Consider the following 17840-nt stretch of genomic DNA (forward strand, 5'->3'; position numbering starts at 1 on the left):
AAAAACAACAAATGAAATTTACGAAATGTCTAGAAGTAATAGACTTATGTACATTAAAAAAAACAATTAAAAAAACAAATGAAATTAATGGGGTAGTGAAACTGTCGAAAATAATTTAGAAATTGCTGGAAGTAACACTAGTCTAAAATCCGTTGGAAGTAACAGAAGTTTGGAAAACCCAAAAAATAATAGGAGTTTGCAAATATTTAAAAATAACGGGAGTTTGGAAACTGTCAAAAATAATAGTGGGTTCAAAACCATTGGAAGTAACAGGAGTTCATAGAAACTGACAAAAAGTAATTGCCATTCTAGGAGTTAATAAAAATTGTCGATAATCTATTAGCCACACTAAATCTACCAGAGAAACACAAATTACAGGTAACACACTTAGCAGGAGTTCAAACCATCAAAATATCAAATATAACTCCATTAAAAATAATTTTTCTTTAATTGACACATATAAAAACGGTTTAACTATAGTTATATAATTCACTTAAAATTTTAAAATCCCCACCAATCAATATTCAACTACAAATTATAATTGTGGTTAACTCATTTATGGAATTTTGATGAGTGAAAAATCAATTAAATAAGTTTTTATTAAGTTGTTTAAAAAGTTTTCGGCATGAGTGGAAAATCTATTTTTTTTTTTTAAAAAAAAGTTAGATATTTAAGTTTTATTATTAGATAGTATTATAGTAAATGAAGATGAATATTCCTTGTCTGATGTGATGCTTTAATGTAGCGTATGTAATTGCATGTAATCGTAATGAAGAAAGAGAGGTTTTGATGAACCCTAATTGTAGAGAAAAATAAATATAAAAAAAACTTTTATTTACTTGTATATTAGAGAGTAAAATACATGGTGTATATATAAGAAAAAGATTAAGACCTAGCTGAAACAGAAAAAGGAAAGTTGGGTCAAACAAACAAAGTCCAATAATTTAAAATAGAAAATTAAATATATTAACAGATAGAACTGTTAATTTATGTTTTACTCTATCGGTCATTTTAAAAAGTTCATTATACAAACAAAATATAACAAGTTTGTAATTTTAGATTCCATAAGAATAAAGACAATTTAATTTAGTTTAATATGTTAGATCAATTATATAGTTAAATCAAATAGATATATTTTATTTGATATTTTTTTATGAAATATTAAATAAATTTAGATAAAAATTGCTAATTTTGACCCATAAATCAATTTTTAAAATTTTTATGTAAAAAAGTTCAAATTCATTTAATTTAACCTATTTTCACCCCTTATCATTTAATTTAACTCCAACCATCTAAACTATATAGACTATAAATATGCACAAAATAAAATATATTTATAAAGTCAAGTACACTGAACAAATGAACATATTTATTGTATTGGAAAAAGTTACATGTAAAAATATACATATATAAACTTATAAATATACATAGCATAACCATTTATGTTTGTTGGTTATGAGACTTGTAATATCATCTAGTCGTGTATAAAATTTAATCCCATTAAAAAAAACTACATATCAAAGAATGATAATTTATTAAGAATTAAGATCAACATATATAAGTTAATCATGATTCATATACATCATCCAATCTAACATAATCTATCAATTAATCATTTTTGGAAATTATGTTATTTTAAAAAATCATCTCATATTTAGTTTAGGATGAATCTTTATATAATTTGATTAAAGTAATACAATGTAATTTTTATTTAATATTTAGATTCTTTAATTAATATTCGAGTTCAATTCAACGTAGGATTTTAAAAGCGAGGTCATTTCACTTAAAAGTACACACCAACTTCAACTTCAATTAATTATATGTTTAAATACATATCTGTTAACTATATATATATATATATATTTATCAATTAATTCTTTTTTACGTAAAAATTAAAAGTTTAAACAAGTTTTCATCCCTTCCAAAATTAGTCCCTATTAAAATTGATAATTCTAAATTTGTCTGGTAATTTTAATATCTTAAATTTAATAAATATATGCATTTAATTCTAATAATTATTTTATCATTTTTAAATTAGCAGTTAGTTAAAAAGACATTAAATTATTTTTCTCTTGATGGGGTTTGGGACCTAGAGAATGATTGCTCTTCCACCTTTGGTCGGTCATTGATGCTCCAAACTTTGTCGCGCTCTCCTCTTGGTCGTCTGGCTCCAATGATATCTGCAGAAGGCACTCCGACGCTCAAGTCAGTCGCGTGTTAACATTCGGGTGTCAGAGTATTGTAGATAATGACGTACATCTCTCCTTGAGATGCGTGCTATTTATATTACCTTAATGTACCTTAATTGGTATGCCGGATTAGGGAATTGATTCGTATTTAGGGTTGCATTAAATAACCCTTAACTATGGATTAACCGTGTTAACTTGGTCAATCCTTACTTGTCGTCACGTGACCTACTCACCATGCTTTAGATGGTAACTTGATCCGAGTGCTGACCAACTCGTCGTACTAGTACAATTTTCATGACTAAATTTGCTTTCTAATTAAATATTAGATATTTAAAACTTAGTGACACAAATTTTAATATAAATAAAATTTGAAATTATGAAAAACTTAAAACTCAATCTTAAAATAATTAGTTAAAAAGAGCTCTTAGAATCCATTTTTAATGCTATGTTTACGATTTCCCCTTTCATGATGTTGGCACCAAATTGGCGGGAACATAAAGCGATTTTCCCTCGCTACCATATCACATATCACATCACTCTAAAATTCCCAATTCTCAGTGAGTCTGTGTAGAGAGAGAAGGGGAAAAAGATGGAGATTCGCGTGAGGTGCAACTGCGGAGAAGGAAGCTGCGAGGAATGGGGCATTGTGGAGCTTCAAGGAGTGGTGGAGCCTCAGTCAGGATTCCACGATTCCCTCCCAAATCTCCACATCGGTACTCTCTGTCGTCCTTCTTCTCAGGTTCCCCTCTCTCACCCTTCCTTTTTCTTCTCTTCATATTCTCTCTTTAATTCCATCATCATTTTCGATTCCGCTTCTCATTGCAAATCGCATTTTCACCACCAATTTATTCGACAAATGTCACTCACACTACACCTAAAATCGCCCTCGCCACCTGCTTATATCATAGACTGTCCCCAAATCACTTTTTAAAACGTTTATTTCCGATTTTAGGGTTCTGTTAAGTAGTATTATAAGAATATTATTGACGAGCTTTTGTCAGAAGATTTGTGGAAGTGTAGCGATTGGACTAATTCTTACTAGGGGAATCTCTACATTAAAATATAAATAGAAGAACGTGAGGGACGATTGAAGTTAAATAGGAAATATATGTCTACAGTTACTTTGAAATCAGACTTTAGAGTATTTTAGGTTTTATTATCATTTTGAATTCTGTTTTGTCCTTTTAAGTTTAAGAATTTATTTTTTTTAATTTCTTAAATTTTAGAGACCAAAACCAGATTCACATCAATTTTTAATATTGAAACATAATTAAACCTTTTGTGCGTGTAATTAAAATATAACAGTAATTTATTTTTTTAATATAAGCGAAGAGGAACAAAAATTCAAAAAAAATGTGTACATTCAAATAAAATATAACTATTTTAATGCTCAGAGATTTTTTTTCATAGTTTTGTTCTAATTCCTTACATAATGTTTGATTAGTATTTTGTTTCGTTTTGCCTTTTAGGGTTCAAATAACTGTTCCTTTTAAAAGTGATATTTGTTTTAGGATTTTATTGCTATTATTTTTAGTTTTGTATTTTACATGAAAAATATTTATTTTTAATAATTAAAATGTAAATTAATTATATATTTTTGAAATATATAAGTTATATTATTACTATTATTAAAGTTTATGACAGATAAATATTTCAATATATAAACTATAATTTTAATTTTTAATCACGAATTTGAATTATAATATGGTTATTTTTAAATTGAAGTGAATATGCAGTTAACAATATTAAATATAGAAATACATAAAGATAAAAGTGTAATAGTTTAAAATGATCGATAGAAATATTTTATTGTTATTTTGAAATGTAGTACGTGAGATGTAGGCAAAAAGAAGATAAATAATAATGTCTAAATAGAGTAGGGTCTCAATAAAAGAAGATTTGTCATAGAATTGGAAAATGTATACACAGAATGAATGCTATTATATTTTATAGTAACTAAAAAATGATTGTCCACAGAAAAAATAGTGGTTTGAATTGAACCATTGACTGCACTGGTTGACCCAGGTTGGGTTCTAAATTAATGATTACCAACAAAAGTATTTCAAGTTTTTTTTTTAGTTAATTGTAACTAATATTTTTTATTGATGGCTTCTGTTGTTCAGGAAGTGTACACCTTCACTGTTGGATACCACGAATTGGCAGGGTCAAAGGTTCCCTTGAAGAAGCCAATGGTAGTGCTTAAGAAAGTAAAGCATCCTGATGGAGAAAGTGGGTGTAAGGTGGAGCTGCAAGTTGTTGGAGTCATTAGACATAAGATTCTGTTCAAGAACAGACCAAAGGCTCTCATTTCTAGTAAGATTTCTCTTTCCTTTCGTTCCATTAAACCCACTTAGGAATATATTTTTCGTTTTGTAGAGGACAGTTGTGAAGCAACATATGACCCTTGAAAAAGCGTCTCAACATTTCCAAACTTTTGGTGTCTTCATTGGTAGAGATTCTTAGGAACATTTAGGTGTCAACGTGTGTGACGTCGATTATTATATAATCTCTCACTTTAATCCTCGATCACATTTATTTATGTTTAGTGTTAATCCTCATACGATTGTAGCAGTACATGTTCATAGTACTATGAGTGTTATTTTATATCCGGTGGACTTGGAATTTCTTCCTTTGGTTTAGGGTTTAGGGGGAAAAGTTGTTCGTATACATAAATATTCTTGGTCCCTCTTCCTACTTTTACCACTTTTGAGAAAAGAGAGATAAAAAGGACGTGAAGTGAAACTGTTCTGGAGTGTGTGTTTTCTTACAATAATAGTTGGTGTAAGCGAGTTATAAGAATTAGATAGTTTAGATATTTATTAGGAAAGATTTGATTAGAAAAACTAAAATACAGTTCAATAATCTCTAGTGTCAAAAGGACTTTTAGCTGTGGAGTAAGATATATATTTATGTACATAAAAAATAACATGAGTATTAATGACAACATCAAACTAGTATTTTCCCACTAACGTAGTATTTTCCCATTGTCTTTGGATCAGTGGTCACTTCTTTCCTTTCGTCTATCAGTTTGGGACTAGAAACAACTTATAATCCTACCAAAAAAACTTCCCAGTTTCCACTGGTAAAGGATTTCATTTTACTTCATTGACAGTATAAAATATTATTCCCTAATCATTTCTTGTCACATCATTCAGAAAACTATAACTAAAATACTTAAAAAAGTTAAACTTTTTTTAATGGTGTATCAACCAATGATTGGACGGTACTGTATAAACTTTTACCGTTGATCAAAAGCAAGAGTAGTGATATTTTCAACACTTAAATATTTCAAATATTCTATCAATATTTTTCATTTTTTCTTTATTTCTTGTTTTTATCATATCACGTGTATATATATATTATTTTTCTTTTTTATTTCTTTCTCTCGTAGATTATTAGCAACTGCCCAAGAAACATTTTCCCAAAAGTAAACCCATGATAGACTAGTTTTGTGTTATTGTTTTAATGTTGATTTTCCTAGACAACACTGGGAAGTTTCAATTGAATTGAGCAAGATATGATGTAACCAGTTTAGTTGGAATAGGACTGCTTCCCTTTAGACGCTCTTTCCCTGTGTCATGAAAAAGATTCTGTTATTGCATCTGAGTCTATCTTACTGTGGGTCTCACATGGTTCTGCTGGACAGCTTATGTTGCAACTACAAGGGTCACTGCCTTTCGCATTGCAAAAAAAAAACCCTTTAATTATTCTTACTCTATCTATTTGCACACGTCACTCTTTCTTATCATCTTCTCTTATTTCTTGAATCAAGATGATCACTCCAACGCGTAAAAAGTGTTTGCGATCTTTGCAACGATAGTGGTTTCTCTCCACTTCAATCAAGCAATCCTATCTTTGAGAAACTCTCCAAATTTCTCTTTACGTGCTTGTTTACTAGTATATGTCCTTCTCATCTTTAATTTAGATGCTTTTCCCAGTCTTGTCTTTAAGTAACCCAATATTCAATTTATAATATAATGAATAGTGTGTGGTGGCATGGTGCATATAAATCTCTGAAGTTCATCCTAAAAGATCACATCTATTTTAATTAACTACAAAAAGCAACAATCCTTAATACACATGTTATCTTGCTGGTAATAAGATGCTCACTTCAAATGTCCAAATGTTACATCACAACAAAATTTTAATTTATTCTACCTTTTTATAATTATTTATCTAAATTTAGAACGTTAACAATACTTAATTAAAAGACTTTACAATCCAAAGGTTGTCCCCATACGCAATAGCTTACAACTCACACACCAAGGAAGAGAAAAAGAAATTAGCAGATTCTTGGAATAAGTTATAGCTGTTTTTGGCATTTCTTACGAGTTTCATTAGTTACTCTTTGATTATCTTTCGAAGTCTGAAAATGAATCAGTTTGTTTGATATGCTAAGATAAGCATTTTACAATTAGAACATACATGGGAACCTGCCACAATTAGTTGCTGTAATCACAAGCAAGAAGAATATGGGGATTTGCGGATGATATACAAATGCAACCTCATTCTGCCACATGGATGGAGGACCGGATAAAGCTGCCATTTCAATTCTAAAAGGGTGAAAACCTGCGGCAGTTTCCATTTTGGCCTAACTAGATGACTAAAATAATCTTCATGACTAACATGCTAGGGTATCAGAGGCTATTAGCTTAGCAAAAGTATAGGAGAGGATAATAGAACACAGCCTTCCCTTTCACATGTAAAAAGCTAGTTTTAGATTCGAGTCCATGATTAATTGGTTACCAGAATACAACTTTACCATCACTTAAGGTTCGTCATCAAAATAAATTACCTCATTAATGGTGTGCATATCGTGAATAATTGAGGGAAATTGGCAATCAAAGTATCTTATAAATACGCCAAATTTTCATATTTAGTGTTCCATACATGTAGTTTGCAGATCGTCGTGTTATCAACTAGTTTAATTGTTGCCTTTGTTTAGAGTCTATTGTACAGTTGAAAAGATTATATAGGACATTAAATTTTTACGTATTGATTCTTCGATACTAGCTAACAAACAATAGTTAAGGACACGTCACTTCTGTGTTTGGTATTTCTTTTGTCTCTTCCATTTTCCGTGCCTCATTTATTTTTGTGAAATTGGAGTCTAAAGGCTAATTGTTATCCTTCCTTTTTTTCCTTGCTTTTCAAGAGCCACAGATGGGATCGAGGGAAAGACCAAAGCCTATCATGTTAGGCTCTTCCCCTTCAAATCAAGCTGCATGAGACTCATTGTCACTGTCTTTCGGTGAAACCATGCTAGACCAGAAAACTGGAGAAATTAGAGGCACACTTGTCATCCCCTTTTCATACGCTGCAATCCAAATTCAGCCAAAGTCTTGACCCATATTTGTAATCATAGCAACCACATGTTTTATAGCGTGCCAATAATGGCACAAGTGATTGTGATCTGTCATTACGAGGAGTTTGATGCGTCATTATCTTGGTTTGTGTTTTCGTGTGAATATGCAAATGACATTAATTAAACTAAAACTTATCTGAATTTGTCTTTGCCACGAAAAAGAAAACTAGTTTGGTGAGGGCATATAGGTTCACATAATTCTGTATTTCTCTGGTCCCTTATGCATGGTGCTCTCCCCCTTTGGTAGGACTCTGTTCTTTAGCTAAGTAAGTTCAGCAGAAAAATATTATTGGCCATGAGCATAGTTAGTATAAGGGTGAATCATGTCATTGGTAGGAAAATTTAAGATAAAAACCAATACTGTGTTCTTTTTAGCTTTTATGATCATGCGATCAACCGCTTTAAATTTTGATTGTTTGTAATTTATATCTTTTGAGCATCATTAGGTCACTTTGATATGATTCAAAAAGTAAAACCAATCAAAACTCAGCCACTTACAAGCCGTGTTTGTCAGCAATTAAATTGGCTATGTTTCTCTTTGATAATGAAAGACACTACCTAGATACTTTTGCATTTAAATGGCTTTGAATTTAGTTATTGATGTTGGTGAGTACTTAATGGTGGAAGGTGGCCATAATTTGTTTTTCAAATAATCACGAGAATTCCTTTAAGTGCTATTATTATATTTGAAGTTTATTTATCATTGAATCAAGTTCTTTTATCATTCATAAATAAAGGCTCATTTATTTAATTTCAAGTCTGTTGTATGCTAATTCATTAATATGTAGGTTATCTTTACACATCTTTAGCTGTTTTAAAAGCATCCTCACAAGATTTTATTCTTATGTCAAAGGTAAGAAGACTTGATTTACAGGAAAAGTGGTTGCCCTTTGAGTTGGAAATCGCGAGATTAATTAAACTCAGGCCATTTATGTCATTTTTATCTCTTATACTCACAGTTGGCTCCTTAATTCTCGAGAAACCAGTATTACTATCTGAACTGTACAATATTTTATTTCATATAATTGAAATCTATTGTAAATATTTTTTAAATATACAAATTATATTTGAATTATAATTTACAGTAAATAAAATCTTTGAATATATAAATTATATTTTAAATTCAAGATAAAAATTTAAATGATAGCATAAACTATTTTTAACAATTCCCAGATTTGAAAAGATAAGTATTGAAAAATAATTTAAAAGGGTAAATTAAAAGGAATAAATTAAGAAGATTAAAATTATAAAAAGAAAATTCTTGAAAACCCATAGAATGAGGGTTGTCCTATTTTTATAACAATAAGAAGCGCCCAAATTTAATATCTTCTATTGACACGAAACATTTAACATAATCGAATTATGTGTTCAATATTTACACACCTAATAAAATAAATTAAGATGAGATTCAACTTTAACAACAACAAAGAAAGATCATATTCAACTATTTACATCGTCCGACAAAACTAAGTGACCTTAAATTATATAAATATTTCATAGACAAGATAAATATGAAATAATTACGACTAACAATACTAGGTTTATTATTATAAATGAATAAAATAAAATAAATAACATAATAATGCGCTAAAGAAGGAACCACCTGTCTCACTCTCTTTCTCATCCCAAAAAATAAAGTAAGGAAAAAAGAAAAAGAAAAGAAAGAAAACGAGTTGACTCATAAGCCAAAACAGTACATGGAACGAGTTGACTCAATCACTGAGAACTCTGCTCTTCTTCCATTTCCGTGCTCTGCTTCATCTTTGTAACAGCAAACTCTCACAGTCTCTGCGAGAATTGACAGCGACCCATTTTATTGAAGCACCCAACACATCACAGAGCTTCACTTCCTCTTACCAAAGGACCTAGTTAGAAGCGCAACGCTGAGTGTTCGACGGAGCTCCTCAGCCATGGCTTGCCACAAACGGCGGCGTGCAAATCACCCACCTCTTCTCCACCCTCTTCCTCGCGTAACTTTCTTCGCTATCACTCCAACACGTACCCTTAACACTAGCAGAACGTTGAACACTCCTTCCATGGTTCACCAGAATGTACCTCCTCACGTCTTCCGGTAACCTCAACGTGTACCTCTCCACACCCACAAGAGAATGCCCTGTGGAATTCGACCTGGAAAGGTTCCTTTCAGCAACAGCAACCACCCCATCACCGGTGACAGAATTTGAGTTGGTGTCTGAGTCAGGAAGAAGATCAGGAGATGGAGGTTGTTCTTCACTTACATACACAGTTTTGGTTGTATCATCACTCAATGTAGGACTTCCACCGCAAACCTGATTCACGGCATGGTTTGCGTTTGCGTTTTGATTTGGTTCTGCCACAGTTTCTTCACTTCCGGAAACTTCCTCATCATGAAGGGAAGGGACTGTTATGGCAACCTGGCACGGATCCTGGCTGAGATTCGCGCGGCAAACTGGGCATGTGACGTGGGAAGCGAGCCAGGAATCAATGCATTGAGGATGGAACACGTGGTTGCATTTGGGGAGGAGTCTGAGGGAGTCTTTGTCTGAGAAATCCGTCAAGCATACAGCACATTCGAGCGTTTCTTCACCTTTTTTGAGGTCCTTGATGTTGGAGTAGAAGAGGGTGGGGAAGGTATTGAGGAGTTCCCTGTTGATCCCCTGTGCGCAGGAGCAGGGGAGTGTGGTGGTGGTCTGCGTGGTGATGATGATGTGTGCCTCAGCACACCTGCGGAGGTAGATGGAGAGGATGGCCATGACAAGAAGAGCGAAGATGATGGCTCCAACTGTGATGGCAACGGAGGGCTCCCAGCTGTGGTGGGTGATGTATGTGGGCACAGGCTCCATGGAGGATTGTGCTTGTGCAGTGGAAAGATGGAGCAAGAAGAGGGAGAAGAATGCAAAGAGAGTGCAGTGAAAGGTGTGAAATTGATTTGGTTGAGGCATTTGGGTGTGTGATTTAGAGTTTGTGAAGAGGAGGAGAGTGAGAATTGGGTTTGAAGGTGGGAAGTGTGGTGTGGGGGGTTATATTGGGAAGGAAAAGTGAAAAAGATGGAATGGGGAATTGTTTTGAAGGAGATGGGAGAAAGTGAATGGAGTCAAAAAGAGAAGTGAGTGAGGTTTGGAGAGGAAGGGTTTTAGTGGAGAGAAGAGAGGAAATGCAGAGGAACGGTTACCATACCTTTACCTCACCACACTTCTTTTTATTTTAGAATATCACAAACGCTTCAAAACGCATTCTCTCTGTTCCACCTTTTTAAGAGATAAATTATTATATGGTTTCGGGATTATTATATCAATTTTCATTTTTAGGTTTTTTATAACCATTCTCTTTCTCTTCTACTGGGACTCTAATCCCATTTTCAGTAAGTTTCAAATATCAGTTAGAGGACTAATCTTTCATCTTTAATTTACTGCCACTCTCAACACCTCTACCAAAAATATATAAATATCAACACCTATTAACTTCCTCTTATTATTTATCATTATTTTTTTTTATCGGTTGGAAATTACACATCGATTAGTAATAAAAATAATTTTATATAATCGGAAATAAACCTTTCTTTATAAGTTAGTTTTATTGGTTTTATGAGATTAACTTAAATTTTTCCCACTTCAATATTTTCTACTCTCCTCTGCGTATTCTACCCAACTTCATTTTGAGGTTTTTTTTCATATTCTTTTTCTTAAAAAATAAATTCTTTTTGAAAATAAAGAAATGTGTATGATAAACTTTTACGCTTAAATAACCTATTGAGTAAAATTAGTTATTAGAATGAACCACTGTCAATAAATGGTGCATTGTATCTTTTTTTTTTCAATATTATTGAGCCAAATCTAAATTCATGTTTCCTTTTAAAATATGTCATATTTAATAAAAAGTTATTAATTTTTTTTCCATAAATTGAAAAAAATTGGTTTCCTATAGAACAAGATCAAAGGTATATATTGATCTCGGATCATAATTTTTTTTAAAATTAACTTATTATTATAAAAAAGAAAGAAAAAAAAGTGAAGTTTAAACGTGGGTACATTACATATATAAAAACACTTTCATTTTACCGGAGTTCTCATTTTTATTTACTTTTCACTTAATTTTTTTTTTAAAAAATTAAAGTATATTAATAAAGACAGTAATTCATTTAAAGAGAAAATTAAGAATTTGATTTTTATGTAAAAAATAATATCAAGAAAAAATCATTCTATAAATATTATTTAATATATATTATAAAAATGTAGTGTATTGCAAAAAAAATATTTGAATTATCAATGCATTTAATTGAATTAACATAACGAGAACTTTAAATTCTTTTAGTTAAATTGATTTTTAATTATCATGAAAAAATATATTATTTCTTTATTTTCATTTACTTATTCATTCATATGAAATAATAACAAGAAAAAATTTACTTTTCTTCGATAAAACCTAAGTGAGTTTTTCTTATAATATTCTTGTTATTTTGGCCAATGATTGGAAGCTGAAATAGGAAGCATGAAAATGATTTTGCATACAGAAAAAAACAAATAATGACAGGATCTAGAACCAACTCTATCTGTTTCTGAAAATGACAATAAAATATGGACAAACTATCAATTTTGTTTCCTTTTTATTCTCATTTCACAGCCACGAAAATAAAAAATTATAATTATAAATATAAACATTTTTTTCCTGAAAAAAGCTATCACAATACTTATAATTGAAATATAACCAAAAATAATATTTAACTAAACTTTAATTGCTTTTATCTTTTTATTTTATCCATTTATTTTGATTCATGTATGTAATAAAAACAAAAAATCACCTGTATAACAAAAATGTATTGTAACATTATGAAGTCCTATTGTTGAGTTTGTAAGTAGTAATTTTGTAGCATTATTTTATGCTTTTCGTAGACCGAAAAATTAACATAAAATTAAGAGTGTAAGAATTTTTAGTAATGAAAAATAAAAAATAAAATAATCTCTTTATAAACTGATATAAATTTACAATAGAAGGTTAAAAAATTAAAAATGGTGTGGAAGAGAGTTTTTTTTTATATAAATAACTTATACATAAACTAATTTTAAATTAAAAAAAATATTTTTTGTATTTCCTTCCTTAATTATTTATGAAAAAAGTTGTTCAATTAAATTTATAGGATAGAGAAGATAAAATGAGTCTCATAGAAAAATAAAAATAAAAAATGAGATTGTTTGACATGGGTAAACTAAAAATGAGAAAATTTAGTATTTTATCTATTTCTTTAATTGAGTGAAAAATGTAATGATGAAAATAAAATTTAAATTTATCTAAGGTAGTGGATAAAATCGAAATAAAGAAATTGAAAACACTCAAAGCAAAACTTCCTCCTTTAAACTCTTTGTCCTATTTTTTTCTTCTGAAATTAAATTTTCTATTTAATAGAAAAATAGTTCAAATAGTTAAAAATCAAAGAACTTTAATGTCCACTTTTTGAATTAAAACTTTGATTGTTTTTTTTTTCTTCTCAAAAGGAAATGATAAAGAAAAGCATTTAATGTAGACGAACACGAACAATCGAGATATTTCTTCTCCTTAGAGTAACGTGACAAGCTAGTTTCCTAATTTATACAATACTCCATAATCACATCATCTTAATAATTTATTATTATTATATAAATAATTTAAACATTTTTTTATGTTATTATAGCAAATGGATTTATGTGAAGTTTCGAGATTGGATGGTAGTACTTGGATGAGATTGTTTGGTTTAGATGGGTGAAGATGAGGATGAAAGCCATTAATAAAGATTTTAATTGTATCTTAATCTCTTTAATCTTAATCTCAATTAAGTTGTTTATGTTAAAATTAAATACATTGTGTCACACTATTTAATTTTTTCCACAAACTGAATAACAAAATAAAATATATTAATTTTCATTAAAAAAAGGTCTTAAAGTTTTCCTCTTCAAGACTTTAACTCACATCTTAACAAATTCTTTCAATTTTAAAACTATTTGTATACTCCAAATCCATACAAAATCTTCAACTTAAAAGAAGAAATAGAGTTTTTAGTGAAAAAAATACAAAGAATAAAGTTGTTTAATCTTAAAAATAAAATAATTTAATTAGCAATAAAATCTAAGGACAATATATATATATATATATATATATATTTAAACTGAAAAGGCTAAACATATAATCATTGAGTCTTACATTTTTGTTTTTGGTGCTTTTATTTTTTCAACTGTCCTTTACCTTACATTCTTAATATTAAAAAAAATGAAAACTTTATTTTTTTTTCATAAGCTATGATATCTTACAAAGCAATCTCGAACTATAGATAGATTGAAAATTTGATTTAACGCATACAAATATGTTGATGAATTAAATAGGTAAGACATGAGTTTTTTAGAAATAGATTTAATAGATAAAAAAAATTAAATATATACTATAACTGTTTATTATCTATTTTATTATTTTTTTTAACTTTTTTAAATTTAAAGAATAATTCATATATTTTGTTGTGATGTTAGAACATATTTATAAAGAGGTAACTATTGATATTAATTTATTGAGTGGAGTAAGTAGAATTTAATTTATTTTTCTCATTTTGTTAAGGAAAGATGGTATTAATAAATGATTGGATATTTGTAAACTTACCACAAGCTTGGTTAGATTTCTTAAAGTGGAAAAGGAAAGATTTTAATGCAGGCACGAGGCACGTTATCTCTAAGTAAGGGAAATTAATGATTATTTATTCAATTAGACATTCCATAGATGTATAAATGATATATAGGTTAATAATAAAGATATCTTGATGTATATACGTAAAAATAATTGTATATTTATGGATAAGTTGATTATGGAATTTGATATATGTTTATTATTGAATTTATCAATTTGAAAGTTTTTTTTTTCCTTTTTCTTTTTCTTTTTGTAAAACTTAAGACATTGAAAATATAATATTGTATGTTTGTTTAGCAATACATGTTCAATGTTCAATGAGTGGGTGAGATTATATGCATTATTTATAATCGTTCTAGCATATTGAAGATCAAGTAATGACGCAACGATTCAAGAGTTGTTGAAGTATTGCATCTTATGTTTTTGAAACTTTTTTTATATGATACAAAATAAAACCAATTTTGCTCTCATGAGTTATCTCGCTCAAGTGGTATGAGATTGCTCAAGCGAAAAAATCTTCCTTAATTGTAGAAAGTGAATCGCTCAAGCGAGAGGAACTACACCTAAGTGATGCTGATGACGATGATGTTTTATACGTGTTATTAATTATATAAGTATGTTTTTATATCTTATTAATGTTTGAGATTAATGCATGATATATGTATGGATAATGATGAGAGGCATTCATTAATATGATATACAATATGATATATTATGATTTTTGTATAACTTGGTGAGTTGCACCTTGTGGGTCTATGTTGTTCTTTATGGATGTGTGATGAAGATATGTGGGATGATATTGGGTCTTAAGGTTCATAGTATCAAACACATAAGTCAATAAGAAAAACTCATTAAGAAAATGAGATATTTTATGCTTTATTGACAATCTAATAACCAAGATAAGATTTCAGGTAGTGAGAAGTTGAATGAAGTTCTTATATCACCATTTTTTATAAAAGATGTAAGAAATCATCTTAACATAAGAAACCGAAATTGATTTTTTTACCAATGTTGTTTCTCCTATGTTAGATATGTTAGTATTTAATATGACTATTTTTAAAATCATCACTATAACAAATTATACTATTTCATTGAAATGGAATTGAAAATTAAGATTATTGTATCTTGTTTTAAAATAGTCTGTGTATAGTTTATCATGAATGTTATAATGATAGTGTAATATGATTTATATATTACATGTTGTATAATGTTTCTTTTAATATTAATTAATCCTCATATGTCTTTTTTTTTTTAAATTGGTATGAATCCTAATAAATCTAGGAAATTGATTTTGTTTACTTTGTATATGATCCTGTATATATTATTTTGGGAACATCAAGTTTGATTATTGTGTAATATACACTATATCCGAGTAATATATTTGTGTTTGATATGCTTTAATATTTATATTAAATGGGACATCAAAGGAATAAAAAATGACCATTTCTTTTAAAGCATATGGAATTAATCCAATGTAAAAGGCATATAAAAATAGGAAATAGGAAGAAGGTGTTATTAATGAAAGGCACCAAACAATGGAAACCAATTATTGAAGGCATTAATGTCTCGTAAATAGGTTCTTCAGTTTTTTTTATTTAAAAATCATTCAAATCAAACATACAATTTGGTTTCATTTTAATTTAATTTCAAATCAAAATTAAATTAAATTAACGTTTTATCTTTTATTTCATATTAGTTTTATACTTTTACTTTAAAATTATTAAATATTTTTTTTATTAAAAATCTGTTAAACATTTTATTATACAAAATTATATATGTTATGATCTTTTATAGTTGTTGTATTCATAAATGAATGACAACTTGTGAATGAGTACGTCAATTCACCACAATTTTCAAGTTAATATTTTATATTATAATTTAAGATAGGTATTCGTAATTTTATAGTTTTAAACTTGTGATCTAATCATAAATGATAAAGTATAATAAAATTTAAATTTTTAGAATAATTGCACCAATAGCATAATAAATTCCCCAATATAAATATTTTACGCTAATTGTATATACATACTACACTATAAATTTAGTTCTAAAATGACATTGAAAATATAAAAAATCTAAAATATTTGTCCTTTCCTAAATTTAATACAAAGAGATAAATAAGAAGGAATGGAATTGAAAGAAAAAAAATATAATGGAAATGATCAAATTTTAATATTTATTTGAAATAAGAAATAGAAATAAAAAATAATTTTTTTCTAGACCAAGTTGGGATACAAATTTTGTTTTTTGCAATAATATAAACCCACATTTTTTTCCAAAATAAACTCATAAATGATAATTTAATTTTACATTCAATTTAAGGTCAATATTTTAAGCATATTGTTTTGTTTTTACTTTTAATATTAATTTCTTGTTACCTTTATATACTCTATTTAATTTCTATTATTATGTATCTTATTTTTTATAATATAATTGACAACCTATATATATTTTTTATTTTTTAATGTATAATGTTTAAAAATATTAAAAACAATTTTTATATTAAAAAAAACATCAAGGGATTTAATCAAGTTAAAAAAATATTAATCCAACTAGTATAAAGCATAAGACCTTTCACTATTATATTTTTTAATAAAAACATTGGTTTCTGTACCTGAGTGGAGAGATGGGGCCCAGGCACGGTCGGTTGACGTGGTGTAATTGCTGACGTGTTGATCTTCTTCTCCTCTGGTCGATTGTCCTTTCTTGCTGTCTCCTTTGGTCGGTCGTCCCTTCGTGCTATCAACTTCGGTCGGGCGGGGGAGGGTACCTGCGAAGGCACTCCGACGCTCAAGTAAGTATGAGATTCTAAGCGCAGTTTCGTAAGTGAATGAAAACGTACCTTTCTCTGGCTTGAGCACAGTATTTATAGGATTGCCTAATGGGCTTTCTATCCCTTGGGCTCAGGGTGGTTATGGATATGTCTTGTCAGTCGTGCTCCGGAATACCCGGGGAACATATCTTCTCTAAACGCATATTCCTTATTCTTCGGAGGTGTATCTTAACCACCTTAGCTTGTCACATAAATGCCCTTACATTTAGTGTGTATACGGCCGGTCGGCCACGTGCGTTCGTTTCCATTTAGTGTATAAGGCCGGTCGGCCACGTGCGTTCGTCCGGTGCCTACCAGTACACTTGCCCCCCAGGCTCGAGGTGAATAAAAGCCGAAGAGTCGTAATAATTGTTGTGCCTTTCGAGTTGTCAGACATTAAATTTAACGGAATGACGGGACGTTCGCATTAGCGAAGAATATTTTCGGTTAGGCATCGGACAAGCGGCCTGCCTGCATGGAGCACCCCTGGAGGACGACCAGTACGACAGAAAAAATAATAGTTGATGGAAAGCTGGTGCCGATCAACCCCGATGATAATTTAAATGAGGAGGCCGAGGGGGAGACCCCTGGCCCACAGCCTGACGCCTCTTTTGAAGAGTTAATGAACAATGTGGCATAGAAAATTGCTGGACCCGACATGTGGGCAATGTACACTTGCATAAATAATTCTGATTACATTAAAGTAATAAGGTAATTCTGATGCCGGACGAGGCATAAATAATTCTGATTACATTAGTAATAAGATAATTCTGATGCCGAACGAGGCATAAATAAGTGAATAATTCTGATGCCGAACGATGCATAAATAAGTGAATAATTCTGATGCCGAACG

At 29.7% G+C, this 17840-nt stretch overlaps 3 protein-coding genes across 3 annotated transcripts in view; 2 read left to right on the top strand and 1 right to left on the bottom strand.

The window, feature by feature from the left end:
• LOC137838822 (uncharacterized) overlaps positions 1-2760 on the top strand; it is a 14538-nt gene extending 11778 nt beyond the window's left edge. The window contains exon 3 of the mRNA XM_068648043.1: positions 2748-2760. Coding sequence (XP_068504144.1) covers positions 2748-2760 — 13 coding nt within the window. The remainder of the gene's footprint in view (positions 1-2747) is intronic.
• Positions 2635-7695, top strand: LOC137837652 (uncharacterized). The gene is made up of 3 exons (XM_068646737.1): positions 2635-2928; positions 4313-4502; positions 7345-7695. Exons 1-3 carry the CDS (start codon positions 2779-2781, stop codon positions 7416-7418), a joined length of 414 nt encoding a protein of 137 aa, XP_068502838.1. The 5' UTR covers positions 2635-2778; the 3' UTR covers positions 7419-7695.
• Positions 7696-9074: 1379 nt separating this feature from the next.
• Positions 9075-10815, bottom strand: LOC137837651 (E3 ubiquitin-protein ligase ATL6-like). Its single transcript, XM_068646736.1, has one exon. The coding sequence runs from the start codon at positions 10473-10475 to the stop codon at positions 9459-9461; it is 1017 nt and encodes a 338-aa protein (XP_068502837.1). The 5' UTR covers positions 10476-10815; the 3' UTR covers positions 9075-9458.
• Positions 10816-17840: the final 7025 nt, after the last annotated feature.

This window comes from Phaseolus vulgaris, chromosome 4 (assembly GCF_000499845.2).
Source record: "Phaseolus vulgaris cultivar G19833 chromosome 4, P. vulgaris v2.0, whole genome shotgun sequence".
Classification (NCBI taxonomy): domain Eukaryota; kingdom Viridiplantae; phylum Streptophyta; class Magnoliopsida; order Fabales; family Fabaceae; genus Phaseolus; species Phaseolus vulgaris.

Bases quoted from the DNA above. Each gene is read 5' to 3' on its own strand.
- LOC137837652 (XM_068646737.1), top strand. From the start codon at position 2,779: ATGGAGATTCGCGTGAGGTGCAACTGCGGAGAAGGAAGCTGCGAGGAA. The intron at 2,929-4,312 runs GTTCCCCTCTCT...TCTGTTGTTCAG, and splicing joins TCTGTCGTCCTTCTTCTCAG to GAAGTGTACACCTTCACTGT. The intron at 4,503-7,344 runs GTAAGATTTCTC...TTGCTTTTCAAG, and splicing joins ACCAAAGGCTCTCATTTCTA to AGCCACAGATGGGATCGAGG.
- LOC137837651 (XM_068646736.1), bottom strand. From the start codon at position 10,475: ATGCCTCAACCAAATCAATTTCACACCTTTCACTGCACTCTCTTTGCA.